The following is an 18,832-nucleotide window of genomic DNA, read 5'->3' as shown; positions in this document are numbered from 1 at the left end:
GGCTCCTGAGCACAGCCATGAACACAAAGGGCTGGGAACAACGAGACAAAGATCCCCGAGGGACAAAACCTGGGTGGAAAATAAGGATCACCTGCACCTTTCCATGAAATCTCCCACCGAGCCGTGCTGCTTTAACGCCCTCCTGACCTCCAGAGCAGGCTGGAGGAGCCCTGGAGAGTTCTGGGGGGAGGTGCAGCCCCTGGGTGGCCGGTGGCAGCGCAGACAGGGCCGGCGCGTCCCCGGGGCTGGCAGCACGGAGCGGTGACAGCGCACTTTGCAGAGCTGCGACCCGCAGCGCTGTCAGCCCTCGTTGAGGAGCAGGGAAAGGCTATTCCCCCTGAAAGGGCTGATACCAAATTTAAACAGCTTCATCCCGATTCAGGGAACGCTGCACGGCGTGATGAGTTCCTCAGTGGGGCAGATCTGAGCCCTGGCAGACGCTGAGGGCTCTGAGCCTGCTCCTCTCCAGTCCGGGGTCAGGAGGAGTGCAGCACGCTGCAGAGCAGAGCCCTGCAGGACAGCACAGAGCAGGGAGGATCCAGCACAAGGACTCGTGCAGCAAAGGTCACTGCCGAGCCTGGTGCTCAAACAGGGACACGGGGGGACAGCAATTGCCACCCTGGAGGGGTTTGCAGGACAGGCAGGTCTGCAAGTTCCTTCCCCCCTGGAAAATTGAAGCAGTCTCTAGGACAGGGACACAGATTTCCCCTAAGCCTCTGCAGAAGCGGGAAGGGATGAGCAAACATCACCAGAGACACACCAGACCCAGAGAAGGAAGCTGAGACTTTGGAAGGTGAGCAGGAGCAGCTGGAATGGAGCTGTGAGCTGAGAAGGTGCTCTGGTACCTCCCAGGGGTGTGGTGACTCCCTGGGCTCAGGAGTAGAGGACTGGCACAGGATGCTAGGACAGGTTGTGCGTTCCAATCCCTGGCAGTGCCCAAGGCCAGGCTGGACAGGGCTTGGAGCAGCCTGGGACAGGGGGAGGTGTCCCTGCCACGGCAGGAGCCCTGGAAGGTCCCTTCCCACCCACACCATTCCACGAATCTGTGATTCCACTCTTGCTTAGCAAGAGGCTCAGGAATACCCTCCAGTCCAGCCAAGATTTCGGGCTGGTACCAGACACGGTTCAGGGAATCCTGAGCTGCAGCCAACACCTACAGAGGGTTCAGGACACCACAAACACAGAGGAGCAGCCAAACCACCATCTGCTGCCAGGCTGCACACAGGACTGGGACTTGCAAAGTGCCTCCTGCTCCCAGGAAATCCAAGAGTCACAGAGTGAATGAAAACAAAAAACACCTGAGGAATAAAAAAGTCAGCAAAATTCCAAAAAGAAAATATCCCCTACTTCCCCCACTGACGATGCTCTGGTACCTCAAACCACATTTACCCCAACTACCACCAAGAACAAACCTGCAGATCTCCCTTCAGCTGAACACAAAGAACTCCTTCACCTTTAGATCCTAAGGCAGCCCAGGATTTCTCCTGCTGTGCCCACCCCAGACAGACCAACCCAGCTGCGCTCTCTGCACGGGAGTTTGACACCTGGGCTGTCTTTCCAAGGCTCAGGCAGACACCACACGTTCCCCACGTCCCCAGCCTGCTTCCCTTTGCCTGGCAGAGCCTGGGCAGAGCTGCCCAGCCAGGCCCTGCCAGCAGCAGCAGTGCCCAGCTCCCACAGCCACCGCTCTGGCAGGACACAGGGATGCTCCCCGTGCTGAGCCACGGCTGCTCCGGGCTGCTGCAAACCCCAAATCCTCCCCTGACGACATCCAAGAGACGAATTCTCTTTTTTTTAAATGCAATCAGGGCCAGAGAAGAAAACAAAAATAAGTAAAAGCAGCACTTACAGTCTCTGCTGGGGATGACGAGCTCCAAGTGTGCTCCTTTGAGAGCCAATATTTACAGAACCACGAAGAAGAACAAGGTCCACACACCAGCTCACCTGATCCACTAAGAGCACTTTTCTAGAGCTATAAAACTCTGACACTTCTCAAAACTTACAGCAAATGAAACACATGAAGGAAACATCCTCGCTGCACCATGCTGCAGCTACACCACGCCTGCTGCCTCCTCACACTTTTATCACTCCAGCTGGTTCCTCCTGCTTGTGTCATCACTTGTCCTGATATCTTTTAGTGAAAGAGGTTACAAATTAATAACTCCTCACACCCTTAGCCCAGGGGGGTGCCTGCCCTCTCCATCACCTGGGAACAGCCATCCCCATCCCAGAGCTCCCCTGGGCGTGGTCCCTGGCCCGGATGGAGCCTGAGCTCTAATCTTTACCAAATGATAAAAACCACAAGTAAAGCAGGCAAAGGGCTGAGCCCTGCAGCCTCTTGTGCATCACTTTCCCCTCCATCTCCCCTTAAGAGTTTTCTTCCAACCTTCTCTTATCTCTAATAAACTGGAAATCATCTTCTTTTGACTCCTGCACTTCAGGGCTTGTAAATCACTGTGCACCATAATCTGAGGAGTTCTTAAATCTCCCCAGCTCTAAGTCCTCGCTTCCATTTTTATTAATTTCCTCCTTTTTTTTTTCCCCAGACTCTTAAAAGCATTTGACACGGCTTCCTGGGAAATGGGCTGTGAATGTCCTTCCTCTCCATACAAATCACTTCCCTCCATTAGTTCTTCAGCACTTCACCTTCCCGACAGGTTTAACTCCTGCCATCCCTGACTGCCAAGACCGATCTAAATTTATTGCCCTTTTCTCCCTCCTGCTCAGGGGTTTATTGCCTAAAAATGGCCAATTCTCTCCTATTTCTTGTTTCCCACCTGTTCTCATCCAGCTGTTCTAAGGGAAACCATGCAGCAGCTCCGTGATTAACCCTTTCCAGGTTCAAAACTCTTCAGTTCAGCTTCGAAGCCAACACTTGTCCCCAAGAGCTGCCAGTGAGGAAGCCCCTCTGAGGACCAGCAATGAATTATAAATACGTAAGGAGTGGGGGAACTCCGGAAAACATCCCTGTAAATCCTGCCCCACAGGTTCCACCACACGGAATTCCAGCCCGGAATTCCAGCATTTGAACGCAAAATGCTTTCATTTCTTTTGACCCACATATTTTGGCACTTTCACTCTGCCTCACACGAGATGGAGAGGAGCCATTCAGCAGTGACAGTGTTTACTGTCACCCTCGAAACACACAAATACACACATACATCCATCTGTACACACTCCTATTTATTTTTTCTCCTCCTTCCCGGATCCCATCTGTGAGCGCACTGCCACAGAGCTCCCCGCTCATGCTCGTTGCGCGGAATGAGATGGTGATAATGGAAATAAAGGCTTAAAATAGCAAATTTCCCTTCAGCACTGGAGAGCTGTTTGTTTGTGGCTGTGATTCCGGCAGCCCCTGTTCACACACATCACCCTGACCTACTTTCAGCTTTCCCAATCCCGCGGCAGAGGCAGCGAGCTCACAGGAGGAATCAGAAGCGGTGGGGAGAAATCTCTCTGCCACGTTTGTAATAGAGTTTTATGGCCATTAATTCCAGCTAGTGTCAAGCTAATGACACCAGGGACATCAAAGCACGAAGCCATTTACATAACACCAGAAGAATCTACAATTCTATCACTGTTTATTCAGGCAGCTCCCGCCTGAGAATGAGGAAGATGACACGGCTGTCTTGTGCTCTTTTGAAATCACTCTAATTCACAGTCCTGCAGAGAGGCAGCCAGTTTTCTAGGAATTCTTGAACTCCTCGCTAAGGAGTTCCCGATGTTTCCAAACCAACCCTGCCAATTTTATTTTCCCCCTGAAAATCCGGGATACGAAGCGCTCTCCTCCCTGCGGACGAGCCCTGGGAGCCTCAGCCTGGCACCTGCGGGAGCAGCTCGCCTCAGAGCGGGGCTGTTCTGTGGGAGCACCACGGACGCGGGATGGAAGGATAAAAAACCCAGGAACTGCTGTTTCTTTTCGTGCTCTGGTGCTGAGCTGTCTCACCTAGATGGAGCTGACAGCGCGGGGCTGCGCCGAGGTTTGACGGTGATGCGAGCCGACGTTCCCGGGGCCTCCGGAGCCGCTGCTCCCGGGGCCTCCGGAGCCACTGCTCCCAGGGCCTCCGAGCCGCTGCTCCCGGTGCTCCGGAGCCGCTGCTCCCGGGGCTCCGGAGCCGCTGCTCCCGGGCCTCCGGAGCCGCTGCTCCCGGGCCTCCTGAGCCGCTGCTCCCGGGCCTCCTGAGCCGCTGCTCCCGGGCCTCCGGAGCCGCTGCTCCCGGGGCCTCCTGAGCCGCTGCTCCCGGGGCTCCGGAGCCGCTGCTCCCGGGGCTCTGGAGCCGCTGCTCCCGGGGCCTCCGGAGCCGCTCCCGGCCCCAGCCCCGCTCACCCTGCAGGGCTCAGCCGGCCCAGCCAGCTCCTGAGCCCGGGCTGGCCATGGGGACAGCACAGCACGGCTCGCTGAGGGGCACCTCCGAAGCAGGTGCCACCGACACCGCCGCGACCGGGAGGCTGCGGGAAGGGGCTGGGGGTGACTCCGGAGTAACCGACAAGGGACAAAATCCTCAATTCCTGCCCTCCAGCTATGGCTGGAAACTGGAATTCGCCACCAGAAAGATGAGCATTGAGAATAGAATCCCGGAATGGTTTGGGTGTGGAGGGATCTTCAGGATCATCCAGTGCCACCTGGGCAGGGACATCCCTCACTGTCCTGGGGTGCTCCAACCTGGCACTGGGCACTGCCAGGATCCAGGGCAGCCACAGCTGCTCTGGGAATTCCAGCCCAGCCAGGAATCCCTTCCCAATCTCCCATCCAGCCCTGCCCTCTGGCACTGGGAGCCATTCCCTGTGTCCTGTCCCTCCAGCCCTTGTCCCCAGCCCCTCTGCAGCTCTCCTGGAGCCCCTTCAGGCCCTGCTGAACCTGCTCTTGGTTGTCTTCATCTCACGGAGTTTTAATGCTGAAACCTCCTGATTTTAGCAGGACTGGAGACTTTCCTGGGACAGAAAAGTAGCACAAGGCTCAGAAGGTAAAAATCTAATTTGACCCCTGTGACCAGCAATTCTAAAATCACCACAAGAAACCCAAGTGCCAGTTGAAACCACTCATCAGCTCAATTATATTTATATTTATATTATGTTTTAAGCTGGAAGTGTGGCCAGGTAAATCTCCCCTCCCTCAACTCTCAGCTACAAAATGGGGCAGATTACAAAATTCTCATTTGGATCTTTCCATGATTATCAGGTTCCCCCTTCATATTGAATCTGAAGTTGTCTTTGGTAGAATACAGAGCTGCACAAAACTACCTGGAACTTTCAGTGATACACACAAAATTGAAGATTTGTTTTTAATTTTTTTTTTTTTTTTTTTTTAAGCAGAATCAGTAATTTTGGTTGCAAGATTGAGACATGAAGCCCCTAAAACCTTGCAAAACTGCCCGTGAGTGACATTTGGAAAGAGCTGTTTGCATCACTGGGAAGCAGGAGAGTGTTAACACAGGAAATGGAACATCACAGATTTTCCAGGCAAAGCATGGAAGGCTTGACAAAGCTGAAAGCTTCAAGTATTTTTATCTGTAGCCAGGGGAAATGTTAGGCAAAGTGGAGACACGAGGAAATGACACCAAGGTAAATAAAGAGTTGGCTAAGTGACAAGCGGCAAGGCAATGTCAAAAGGGGAATTCTCTTCCTGGAGGAACATAACCAGTTATTAGAGTGTGAAGATAAAAGATCCGAAACAACCCCTGCTTAATGTTTGCATTTTTAATCCTAGAAATCAAAAAGAGAAAAGAACTTTTCTCAGAGAAAACGCTCTGCCTGCCCATCTCAGGGCTCAGCTGAGCAGCCCAATTTCTGTTGCCTGTGTGTGCTGGAGGAACAGATCAGATGCTGTGATCAGAACCTCCCTGGAGTTTGATGATCCCTGGCTTCCCCTTCCAATCCAGGACAGTCTGATTTTACGATTTCCCTTGGCAGATTCCATCCCCTGGGATGGGAGATTTGGAAGCACAAAAAGCTGGGCCCCAATTAAGGCAGGATTGGTGGCATCCTGTTAAAAACCAGCTCCCTCCATCCCTTCTCCTGTGCCTAATGCCATTAACAGGAGTGTCACAGAGCCACGGCAGCCTGACCCTGAGCCTTCTGCTGGCAAACACTGCCACATTCCCTGATCCTGCTGCTCCCACTGCCACGCTGGGAAGCAAGAATTTGAACGGCTGCCACAGGAAACCTGAGCTCTCCTTCCAACCTTCCCACTAACTCACCATTAAGTCCCAGTTTTCCTCCTGGAGCTGGGAAACAGCCACCTGACGTGGTTAAGCTTTAATCTGCACAGGTGAAAAAAGGACCCCAGAAGAATGAAATGTTGTTTTTCGGTCCTTCAGTCATCTCTGAGGGAACTCCCAACCCTCTGAAATCCAAGTCACTGCTGAATCCCCAGGAGTTCAGGAAGAACAGGGAAAGACAGTGAGTTTGGCCAGAGTCTGGTTTTTCAGGAAGCCAAACCGAGGGCATGGAAAACACAACTTCACAGAGTCACAGAATATCCTGAGCTGGAAGGGACCCAGAGGGTCATCAAAGGCCAACTCCTGGCCCTGTGCAGGCTGAACTTGTCACAGAGCACCACAGGAAATTCTCTCTGAGACAGATCAAACCTCTACACTCCACAGCTCCCTGACAGGAGGGGACAGCCAGGAACAGGGAGAGGAGGAGAGGGAGCGGCCTCAGCCTGGGCCAGGGGAGCTCAGCTTGGACAGCAGCAGGAATTTCCCCATGGAAAGGGTGCTCAGGCCTTGGAAGAGGCTGCCCAGGGAGGTTTGGAGTGCCCCATCCCTGCAGGTGTCCAGGGAACAGCTGGATGTGACACTCAGAGCTCTGGGGACAATTTGGGCACTGGGCACAGCTTGGACTCAAAGCCTTGGAGCTCTTTTCCAACCTCACCAATTCCCTGATTCAGTCAGATGCAGTGTGCTCTCACTGAGAGGAAGAAGGTTAAACAGCATCCTCAGTTACGAGACAGCACAAAATCAAACATCCCTCCCAGATATATATTTTTTGGGGGGTGGTGAACTGTGTTTTGCTCATGTCCTGCAGTCTCCTGTCACTTCTGTGCCTCTCCAAGTCAATTCTAATTCCAGAGGTGCCTCCAGCATCAATTGTCCACAGAAACAGCCACAGCCCTAAAGTTCCAGAACAGTTCCCAAGGGAGCTGTTAATCCTGCACTATTTAGCAGGCATTGATTAATGCCAAGAGAAACGGGGAACCTGCCTGGGCACCTCCAGGAAGGAGACTCTTTTGCCTTCCACTGCTGCCAAAATGAAGGGACGGCTTTATGGGAGAAGCCTCATCGTCCAACACGCAGAAATCCCAACCCCACCTCACCTGCTGCAGCGGGAACGTGTGAGGAGGACTCAGCTCTGCCATGCTGAGCTGAGCTTTTACCCACCCAAAAGGAGAAACGGGAGCACATACTCAGAAAAACCATCCAGCACAGCATTTCCCACATTCCCAAGGGCAGGGGCAGCCTGCCTTGCAGCCAGGAGAGGAGGCTGCTCCCAAGGGACCAGGCACAGCTCCCTGGGCCGCGAGAGGAGGAGGATCCTGAGCATCTCTCACGCATTGTTTCAGTTGTGTAACTCCAGAAAGCAGCAAAGCTTTCGTGTTCTGACACTCAGCAGGAGTTCAGGAAGGTTTTATGCCACACTTGCCAAAAGCCAGGGTGTTTCAGGCGCACCAACTCCACACAAGCTACTTCACGGGGCAGAGCTGGAAACCGGCTGCAGAAATTGCACCAAAACAGCAGCAAAAAAAGGAGAGATTACTGCTGAGGACATATGTAATTTATATTTCAGGGACTTGCTCTTGCAGGACTGAGCTGAATTTGTTCCAAGCTCTCTCCAGGGAGAGCAGTTCCGTGGGGTTTAATGAGGAGGAACCACAGCCTTGCTCAGCATTTCAGAGTTTCCCTTTGCTCAAAAGCTGCCCTTGCTCCCAGCTGTAGATTTGCTCTCAGCCCCAACCACCGAGGAGCTCCTGAGCAGCTTCACAGTATCCAATACGTTCCTTAACTATACAATTTTCTTTTTCCAAAAAAAAAAATTAAAAAAAAAAAAAAAGTCCCATTAATCCAAGCTTACCCCGGAGCCAACCCACCCCGAAACGAGAACGCTCGATAACAACAGCTGGGGTGCAGCTAGAAAAGATAAAATGCACAATATAATCAGCCTTACCCTATTTGCAGTGATGGGACTGAACTGGAAGACGATTAGAGAGCTCAGGCCTCCGAGGCAGCCACAAGCAGAGCCGGGATTAGGGAAGTTTCCTATCCCCAGGTTCAGATTTAGCCTGTGTCACACGACCTCTCAAAGCCACTCGGCCATCCCAGCGCACGGCTCTTCCCGAAGGTTTTGTAAGCAGGATAAACCCCCATCAAATCCCTTCTTACAAGCAGAACCCCAGGTTCAGAGGAGGAATAAAAGGTGGGCAAGGAAAGTTGAAAAGGGAGAGGCCGGTGGGGAGGGGAGCCCAGCCTGGAGCAGCGCTCCGGGCACAGCCCCACCTTGGCCAGGGTCCCTGCGGAGCGGTTCCCGCTGGGAACGGGATCCAGCAGCTCCCAAATCTCCTCCCCAGCCCTGGGATGGGAAAGAGCGCAGCACTGCAGAGCTCAGCCCCTGCTGCTGGGTGCTGCCAGCCCAGGAGCCCATCCCGGGGCTCCCCACGGCAAATATTCACCCAAGGGACGCAACGGCACTGATCGGCTCCTACTGTGAAGCCAAACGACGAGCCCCACCCAGCAAAAAGGTGACGGTAAAAGTGCTTAGACCAAGCTGAATTTTTTGGGTCTTTCTACAGTGCTGCTGTCTCTTTTCCTTTGGCAAGGCTCTCGTTGAAATTCCCTACGTTTAATCCGAAGGATCGCTGCAAAGAATCCCTGTGAGCTGCTGGAATAAGCGAGGGAATAAACACGATGTTGTTTCAAGCACTGAAGAAGTGTAAGGGAGGAAAAGTATCTTTTTAAGCTGCAGTTTAGGTTCCAGAGAGACAAATTAAAGGCAAATTGGGTACTGTAAGTGCAGGCTAACAGCAGGGCTCTGGGTGAGGAGCACTGAGGGTCAGCTACCCTTGTCTGCAGCACCGAGTCTCTCTCTCTTCTACCTGCCTCCAAACCTCCTGGAAACACCAAGAGTTTAAAAAGGCTGCCTCGTTACGTGCCCAGAAACACTCCAGCTCCACAGGAACGCCGCTCTGAGAAACGACAAGTCGCGTTTGCCTAAAGGCTGACGAGCTCAAAGGATGGGCAGAGAAAGTGTTCCCATTTTCCAGGAGGTCCCAGCCTGCACAGACCTGCAGCACCTCCCCACACGAGGTGGTTCAAGTGCACTAACATCACATTAAATCCAAGGTACAAGCTCCAAAGTTCGTGGCTTGAATATTTTAAGTCCCAGCTGCTTGCTCAGGGAATTCAAGCCTTGGAGGACCCCATTAATTCACCCAAGCTGTCAGATCCTTGCTAGAACAACTCCTGAGCACGCTGCGAAACAGAAAGGGTTTGTTTTCCCGGTTTTTAAACCTCTCTAAGCCTCCCTGATAAGCTTTTAATAGACTTCTCGACATATGTATGACTTCATTATAATCCTTTTAATTTCCCATTCAATGAGCCAAGTCAGGGACATCCCACCTCTGAAACAAAGAAAAAAACACGAGAAAAGCCAGGCAGCAGGTGGGGAAGCACCATCTGAGAGAGTCCCAGCACGAAAACAGCATTTTGCACAAAGAAAAGGTCCCTGCTCCTCCTCGTAGCCACCAGAGGAGCTGCCAGTGCATTCCAGGGCTGCAGGACAGCTCTCTGGGGACACACGGTGACACCTGGGCAGCACGGCGCTGCCTCCCTGAAAACCCTGCCCAGCTCCCAGCCCCTCCATCCCTCACCCCGCAGCTCTGCTCCTCCACACCCTGACACCACAGCATCACACAACTCCACGCTGGTTTGGGTGGGAAAGGATCCTCAGCTCATCCTGCCACGGGCAGGGACACCTTCCACCGCCCCAGGAGCTGCAGCCCGGCCAGCCCAAGTTCCCACCCCAGATCCCATCCTCAGCCTGGCAGGAGCTCAGGGCAGTCCTGCTGTCCCCGGGGACGGGGAGGATTCCCTGCAGCCCTCGTTACACAACAGCCTAAGCTGCTCTGACACCGCCAGGGCTGGGCCCAGAAAAGCTCCTTGGGCACGTCCTTCGCCACGTGGGGAAGCTGCAGAGGGCTTCACGGCACAGCAGCAGGAATTTGGCCGTGGCACCGGCGCTCCCAGGCCAGGCTGCTCCTGGCTTACGCTGCCTTTCCCTCAGGTAGCAGAAACGAGGAATCGCGAATTCATGGAATGGCTTGGGTGGGAAGAGACCTGAAGGATCACTCGCTGCCACCCCAGCCATGGGCAGGGTCACCTCCCACTGTCCCAGGGTGTTCCAAACCCTGTCCAGCCTGGCCTGGGGCACTGCCAGGGGTCCAGGGGCAGCCACAGCTGCTGTGAGCACCCTGTCTGTTATTCTGTTATTCTGTTATTCTGTTATTCCCAGTGTTTATCAGCACTTCAACACCTGGGAAATTTTCTCTACGCTCTCTGAAGGGCTCAGGAGAAGCTCAGGAGCTGAGATTGTGCAGCTGCTCAGCTCCTGAGCCGCAGGAAGCCATGAATTCCTCATCTGAAAGAACACCAGGACCTGCAGAAAAAAAAAAACCAACCCTCATCCCCCACTCCCCCTCCAGGAGCTGGGGAAGCTCCACGTTCCCTGGAAGGGTTCTGTCCTCACCAGGATCCTCACCAGGGCCAGGGACAGAGACCCCCTCAGCTGTGCCATCGCCTTCCCCCCAAAACAACCACCCCAAAGCTCAGGGACACTCACAGAATCCCTCTGAGTCACGGAGGAACTCGGCAAAGCTGCTGAATTATTCACTTGGCTGCTGTTTTTAGACTGGAGCCACGGGAAACGTGAACTCCCCGGCAGTGAGCATGGCTGGATCCCCCTCTGAGGAGCCTAAAAAGCTCTGCCTGAAGGCCAGGAAGGATAAAAGCCTCTGTAAATAAAAACTTGCACCAAGAGGGAAATAGACAGGTAAAAGAAGAAAGCCAGGAGAAAAGCTCTAAGTAGAAGAGCACACCTGTGGGTGTCCTATTTACAAAATGCTACACAGAATAAACAGATTTTGGGATGGTTTTGTTGGTGTTTTTTTTTTTGTTTGGGTTGTTGGGGTTTTTTTAGGTTTTTTCCCACAGATCTTTCTCCCCAGGGCTGCTCTCCATCCCTTCATTCCCAGCCTGGATCTGTGTTTGGGATTGTCCCAGCCCAGGTGCAGAACTTTGCCCTTGCTGAACCTCCTGAGGCTGGCACAGTCCCAGGTCTCCAGCCTGGCCTGATCTTACAGCTTTTGTATTTTCCAGATTCTGTACTGCATTGGTACATAACACTGAACTTCATATAAAGCTACCAAGTTCTCCTCACAGTTCAGTCAGACAAAACAATCCTTTTCCAAAAAAGTGCAAACAACAGCGAATCGAGGAGAGCAATTAACATGAAACTGTAATTGGACAATTAACCCCAACATGTAAATTGACAAAAACTTATAAAAGTGTGAAAACTCCTGACTCAGAGTCCATCTTGGGTCCACCTTGGGTGTAGCCTTGGCCAAGCTCTTGTACTGCCCAAGGTGCAACCTTTGAAGGCATTTTAATAAATATCTATTTTATTCCTTTAACTCTGTCCAGCCTCGTTGAACCCTGGGCACTGGGAATTCCAGGATTTCTGTGCCTCCAGGCTCTGACCCCCCAGCAAACCCTGCACTGACCTGAGGCCGTGGAACAGCTCCCAAAATGGAGTGACAGCGCTGGGATTGTGGCTGTGGAGTTCAGTACAAGTGTGTGACAGCACAGGGTGCAAAACTCAGAGCCGGAGGGTTCGGAATGCAGGAACAGAGATAAAGCAGGATGCAGGATTTAGGGCAGAGGCTGAGTCCTTCTTTTTCACCTCCTTCTCCACGGCTCTGGGTGGGATTTTGGAACTGGGCAGAGAAATCCGCACTGCGGGCCAGGGGTGGTTGGAGATTGGGTTAAAAGTGAAAATAATTCAGGTGCCATCTCGTAATTGGACAGCTTGTGCTTAAAAGTCCTTGTGCAGAGTTAGAGACAGAGCCATTTTCACTTTGTGAGCCAGAACTCACAGCGCGTGAGACTGTGACAGAGATAAGAGTTAATAAACTGAGTCCAAACACAAAAACTGCATCTCCCGAGCGTTTAATCCCGGCTCTAACAACAGAAAAAGAGGGTAACAAACCCACACAGCCTCTGTTCCAGGCAGCCTCTTCAGGCACCAGCCAGGTCCCTGTGGATGTCCCATCCCCTCCCTGCGGCTGTGACAGCACCCAGAGCTCGGTGCCACCAGCAGAGCGCCCGGGGTGCCCCAGTGGCACCGCTGGACAGGGCTGGTGCCACCCCCGAGCCTGAGCAGCCCCCGGGCACTGGGACACCGAGCCACAGCTGAGAGTGACCTGCACCCCGTGCCCACCCAGGAAACCCCTGTCCCTCCGGTTTGGAGACAGGGATGTCGTGCGGGACGGAGCCGGGATGGAGCCGGACGCTCTGCGCAACATCCGTGTCTTTGAGGGACGGGGTTTCCATTTTTTCCATTTCCCTCCTGCAGCAATGCCACCGGAGCAGCTGAGCCAGCACATTCCCTGCAGGAACCCAGCACATTCCCTGCAGGAATCAGCAGCAGGAGCCCGGAGATTCTCACCACAGAACGACTCGGGAGGGGTTAGTTTGAGACGTTTATTTAGGGAGATTTATTCCACAGCAGTTACAGCTTCACATCATACAGAGCATTGGAATGAATAATTCAGCATCAGGAGCGGCAACAGACAGGCGTGGGAGCACAGGGGTGTTAGAGCACAGGAAAGGTCCAGCAGGGCCTCCGAGGGCTGCAGGAAAGCAGGGGTAGCAGGAAATCTGAGCACAGGAACGCTCCCGCTGGCTCCCCGCGCAAGGACGCACACAGCCCGCACCGAGCTCTCCGTGGGACACGGGGATGTTCTCCGGAAGATCCAACACCCTGCACAGAACCCCCCATTCCCTACATCCCCCCTGGATCCAGGCCCAGGACAGGCACCTCTTGCTCCACCAAGCTCCTCTGCCCACCTCACTTTGTCTACGAGTCCCTCTAGCCAAAACCTTAAAGCATTGCTGTCTTTTAATAAAGTAAATTATCTGTGGGAGTGGGCAAAGTCTCACATTCAGGTAACCTGAAACCTTCTATAATTCGATCTGAAAATACCTCTCAGTCTTGTATAACTTATCCTTTATTTCTAGGGCACAAGAGTTAAGCCCACTTTAAGGCAAAAGGTGAGGAAGAACAAGTGAGGAGCCAAAGTGATGCTGCCTTGCTTCAGAATCACATTTAAAAAAAAAAATAGCTATGAAAAATAAAAGCCAAGAATGCAAGAATCTCTTTTCATGGCCACAGACACCAAAAAACCCAAAGAGGAAAGCACGGCACGAGGGACTCACGGGCTGGACTCGATCTCAGAAGTCTTTCCCAACCCGAATGATGCCGGGAACTTCACGGGGCAGGGAAGGGAGAGCCCAGCCTGGGCAGCTGGGAGCCTCCAGGACACGGAGCTTTCCCAGGAACAGCGGCCGGGAGGAGCAGCCAGCGCCGTGACCCGCCGGGAACGGGCGCCGCGAGCGCGTCAGCTCCTCACGAGGCCTCCCGCGGGGCACAAAGGGGTGGACTGGCACCAAAGCGGGCAGGGAAGCGCCAGGTGCTGCTGCACATCGGTGCCCGGGCCGGGACTCAGCGCTGGCACTGCCACCGGGAGCACGAGAGGTCTCCCTGGGGAACGAACAACCAGGCGAGGCTGGCTGGGCGTGCCAGGGGGAGATGCCCGAAGAACCCCTCCAGCGGCAGCGGCGCTGCGCCCGGCGCTCACTCCGGGTGGGACATCCCAAAAATCCCGGGAGCGGCAGGCGCCAGGGCTGCCACTCGCTGCCCCCACAACGGGGAAATGCCGCTTTCGGGCAAGTGAAGCTCTCAGCGGGCTCGCTTTGGGCAGCTCAGGCTGCCTTTGGGTTTAACTAAATCCTTGCCATCGGTACCCTGAGCTGCACAACGGGATTCTCCTCACCCAGAAGGGTGCCAAAGCCCAGGCTGAGCCTGGCTCAGGTAAAATGCTGCGCTGTCTCTCTGATTATCTCCTCCTTTCATCTGTTTGATGGAAAAAAATGAGCGCTTTTGTCTTTGGCAAGCTCTGCAGCTCGAAGGAGCCAGGGGGAATCCCACTGCACGTGCTCCTGTAGCTCTGGTTTAGGTTAAAACCTAAACCTGCTCCTTCTGGTGCTGGAAATCGTCAGGGTTATTTCAGTACAACTTCCCAACTCAGTCCTTCTGCTTCCCTCGCTTTTAGCAGGGACAGATTATTTCTCACTGCAGGTAAAAGTCCATCCAAGGCTGTCCTTCCCCCACAGGAAGCCAGAGGTGTGAAGTTTAAAAAAAAAGGCAATTTCCTTTCTTAATTCTAAGGTTTTTGGGAAGGAGTATGACAGCAAAGCCACTCCCTAAGGCAGGAACTTGGGGCTGGCTGTTTTCCTTCATACTCCCAGTCATGGCAAAATGCTTGGACCCCCAAATCCACCCCTCAGACACCAGAGATGATCCACCTGCACCTCAGGTTTTCCCCGATCTGTTTCACGAGGTGCTGAAACGATCTGAACCCAAGGGTTGTTACAGATCAGAACCTCAGGTGAGAGGGCTCCAAAGCAGCAAGGATCAAGGCAGTGTACTCTCAGAGGCTGTGGGAGAAGGGAAAGGGAGCTGCAGTCACGGTGGACCCATCCGCTACGGAAGCACAACGGGAAAATTCCAAACCTTCTCTTACGGAGCGCCGCGAAAACGGAGCGGAATGAAAACGGAAAGGCGATCAAACTAAAAACGGAGCTGCGGTCGCGATTTCAAACCAGTTCCAAAATCGGGGAGCACTTTTGTGCTTACACAGAGAGAGAGGAAGGTTTCAACAAGCACTGCAGAGCACAGGGAGGAGGAGCAGGATGGAGCCACCCTTTGGTTCTTCTACAGCCAAGTCCAAGGAGAGGTAAAGCAAGAGCTCTGTAAAGTGCTGCAGGTTTTAGGAGTGTAATGGCAGGTAGAAAAGGACACTGGTCTCGTGTCAGTGGCAGCCCCAGTGTTAGGAGACAGTTCTAGGCTTCTAGGAGGAGAAAATAGAAGAGAGGAAAAGAAGGAGGAGAGGGAAAGGGGATGGGGAAGGGGGCAAGAAAGCGCAAGTCATTAGTAAACATCACCATCGAGGCAGCACAACAGCAAACACTTCATTAGGGCAGCCAGGAGATTTGCCAAAAGCCAGGTGACAGGCACACGCACTAGCTCCGCCCTCGGAGGCGGCTGAGGAGCTGTCACCAGCCCTGGGCTGGGCCAGGCCACCAGCAGGGACAGGCACAGGAGAGCAGCACCTCAGGACGCCGCTCACAAGCACGACGTGCACCGAAACCCCAGCGTTTCTGTGACCTGGTGGTGGGTGACAGAATTCCCAGCAGGATGGCTGGAGGGAAGGCCCAGCTAGGGGAAGTATGAGCATCCAGCAGAGATACTTCCCTAGGGAACTTCTCACCTGCCAGCAAGAGCACGAACGGCATCCAGACCAACCACGTGATCACCCCTGCTGGATTTCTTTCCGGAATTTTGGATGGGTTTTTATTGTTAGATACATATTTCCTTTGAACTCTAGGCAAATATCCTGCAATGAAGAGTTGCAGCTTGAAAATGACGCAGGGATTTTTGGTCCTAAACCCCGCTGTTGGTTCGACCAAGCCCTCCTAACCTTTGCCTGGTGGAGGTGAGCAGTGAGCCGCCTCCCTCCCAGCACCTCCTCCCGGCAGGGATTCCGAAGCACCACGGAATTCCCTGCTCCCCGGCTGTGCGTCCCCAGGAACGCTGCTCCAGCCTCTCCATTTCTCCTTTTAAGGAAGAACAGGATTAGCAGCGAGCCTTCCTTGCAGGGGATGTGCCCAGAACCCAAGGCCAGAGCTCTCAGATTCCCAAAAACAAACCCCACAGGGCCAGACAGCAACGCTCGCCTCGGGCTCGGCGCCGCCAAGGGCCGAGCCCTTCGCAGGAGCTGCCAGCGTCTCCCTGCCCCAAATCCTGCCCTAAACACAGCGCTGCCAAATGAAAATAGTTCTGCACTCGCTGGAGGGTTTGGCCCCGGGCTGGAGAGGTTTGGGGCCCTGCCACGCGCTGCACTGAGGTGTCTGGGAGCGGGCACCGCCGCCAAGGAGCGCCCGAGCTCGGCGCTGACCGATGCCAGCCCCGCAGGCACACCCCGCGCGGCTGCAGACGCAATAAAACAAGGGCAATCATCACCTTGTTTGATCTGATGAGGGAAGAAAACCATCCAGCAGTGCCTCCCGAGCTCCAGCCCGGAGAGAGGGAGAGAGCCACGTTTGGATCTGCAGATAGCTGAACTACCCCTTTTCCTTGGAGTCTGTTTCGGAGTCAGCTTAAACCCAGCTCTGCTTTTTAAAGCTCTCTCTGCAGCTTTTAACACTGGCTTTTGTAGCAAGAAGTCGGTTTGCCTGAGCATCACCCTCCTCAGTCCTCTGCACTGGGCTCACATTCCACATCCCTAAGAACCACGTCACCTTTGAGACACGGGGAATGGATCCTGCTGAAAACAAAACCCCACAGCTGGAGGTGGTTCAGAGCCAGGGATGCAGGCTTTAGGCAGCAGCACCTCTTAAATATGGAACCAGGCGCTGCTCAAGGCCGTCCCCTCTGCTCCCAAGGAGCTCCAGCTCTGAAACCCCTCCAGTGCCTGGTGGAAATTCAGCATTTCTCCCTCCTCTCCCACGGAGAAGCACGGATATTGCAAATATTCCACAAGGAAAGGGGGTAGGGAAAGAGGCCGTGAAGGAATTGTGTCATGTAAATCTTCTGTTGCCCTGGCAAACCTAATTAACTTGATGGCCACGGCTCCTCATCCTGACACGCTGCTCTGCCACTTTGATGTCACTTTTAGACACACTTGAACAAGAGAGAGAGAAGAAAAAATCAACTCTACCCCACAAAGAGGGAACGTATTAATAAATTAAAAAGCTCCAGACACATAAAAGTATCTTTGATCAAAGTTGTTAGCATTTAGTGTGAAGAGTTAAACCTCCACAAAAGCAAGAGTGAGGCAAATAACAAAGAATTTTTTAAACACAAGCCGGAGGTTCAATACAAAAATCCCGATGCCTTTAATTATTCAGACCATAAATCTGATTGCAATTCTATCTCCTTTGGTTACGAGTATTAAAGAAGAGGGAGGAAATATCCTCAGGAAGGTTCAGGAGAGTTCTTAATTTCAGTTTATACTGAATTATAAAAGATGCACGACTTCCTTTTGAGTAGATTTCCAAAGGCAAATGAAGCACAAAGATTAATTTTTCTGTTCCCATCTTCAGTAAGGACACAAAACTCACACTAAACAAAACTCTAAAATCCTAAAGAGAACTATAGCAAAGAGGTGTTTTAACTCATCCCCATCTCCCAGATGTTCATCATTATTTCCTGAACTGGTTTTTAACTTGGGCCAATGATCTGGAGCTGGAGATCATCACAAGGGAGACCAAAGCAAGTCCTCACCCATGGCAGGATGACAGCTGACTCTGGAATATTCCATCCCCAAGAAAAGACAGGTCCCACAGCCAAAGTCCTCAGGGAACAGATGGGCTGGAATTTGGGGTTTGGAGGAACCCCAGTTCCCAGTCAGAAAGGCTCAAGGGGAAGGGGAGCAGCATTCACTGCTGACTGTGACTAAGAGAAGAACACAACCCTGGCACCTCAGTGGAAAAGTCACTTCTTTCCCAGGTTCTGCACAGGGCCGAAATATTGATCCAGTTCCATCACAAAGCTGCTGGCAGCCAAAACTATCCTGATGCTATGGTAAAAGGTTCCAGAGGCTCGGTGTCACCGGTGCCACTGCTGGAGCAGGCGTGGGGACGGGAGGGGAGGCTGGGCTGGAAGGACACGGCTGGGTCATGGCAGGGAATAAAAACTGCTCCAAAGGACGGGGGAAAACACCACTGAGGGTCTCAGGGAACAGGGGAGGTCACAGGACAGGGGACAGTTCACCTGTGGGTATTAGGGACTCTCTACAAAGCCATTTTTATCAGCTGCCTTCCCACGATGAAGAACAGCACATCTTCAGAACAAGGTTTTATCCGAAGAAGCCAAGCTGTGTTTTGCTGTCAATTCTTTGAAAGCTGCTAAAACCCAAGCCCAGCCCCCTGGGAGGAGCTGAGGACCCCAGAGCAGACGGATGTGGCCCTGGTGCAGCTCTGCAGCTCAGGAACACGCGGGGCAGAGCTGCGCTCCCCGGGCACGCGGGACGTACCTGTGCCAGGATCCTGCAGCCCGTGGTCGCCGTTCTCCACCACCATCGGCCCAGAGGCTGAGGAATCTGCAAGAAATCAACGCAAGGGTTAAACCAATCCACCTTAATGCAGACACCGAAAACAACACTGTGAAACTGGAGAATCGCTGAGGCTGGAAAAGAGCTCCAAGACGGAGTCCGAGCTTTGGGTGATCCTCGCCTTGTCAGCCGGGCGGTGATCCCAAAACTGACAAAAGGAGTGATCAACTCCAGCCTTGAGAGCACACCCACAGAACCTCAGGGTCATTGAGGTTGGAAAAGCCCTCTGGGATCATCAAGTCCAGGCTGGGCCTGATCCCCACCTTGTCCTCACCCCAGAGCTCTGGGTGCCACCTCCAGGAATTCCTGGGACACCTCCAGGGATGGGGAATCAAACCTCCCTGGGCACCATTTCCATGGGGAAATTCTCCTGAAACACCACACTATGCT

The 18,832-nt window shown here is 53.3% G+C and overlaps 1 protein-coding gene across 6 annotated transcripts in view; it reads right to left on the bottom strand.

The window, feature by feature from the left end:
- MAP4 (microtubule associated protein 4) overlaps positions 1 to 18,832 on the bottom strand; it is a 159,692-nt gene that overhangs the window by 80,635 nt on the left and 60,225 nt on the right. For all 6 annotated transcript variants that reach the window (XM_040064439.2, XM_058421112.1, XM_058421117.1 and 3 more), the window contains exon 4: positions 18,365 to 18,430. In XM_040064439.2, the coding sequence (XP_039920373.1) occupies positions 18,365 to 18,430 (66 nt within the window). The remainder of the gene's footprint in view (positions 1 to 18,364; positions 18,431 to 18,832) is intronic.

Source organism: Hirundo rustica, chromosome 1, assembly GCF_015227805.2.
Source record: "Hirundo rustica isolate bHirRus1 chromosome 1, bHirRus1.pri.v3, whole genome shotgun sequence".
NCBI classification, from domain to species: domain Eukaryota; kingdom Metazoa; phylum Chordata; class Aves; order Passeriformes; family Hirundinidae; genus Hirundo; species Hirundo rustica.
Note: the sequence above shows the minus strand (reverse complement) of the source record. Positions and strands in the feature narration are given on the sequence as shown.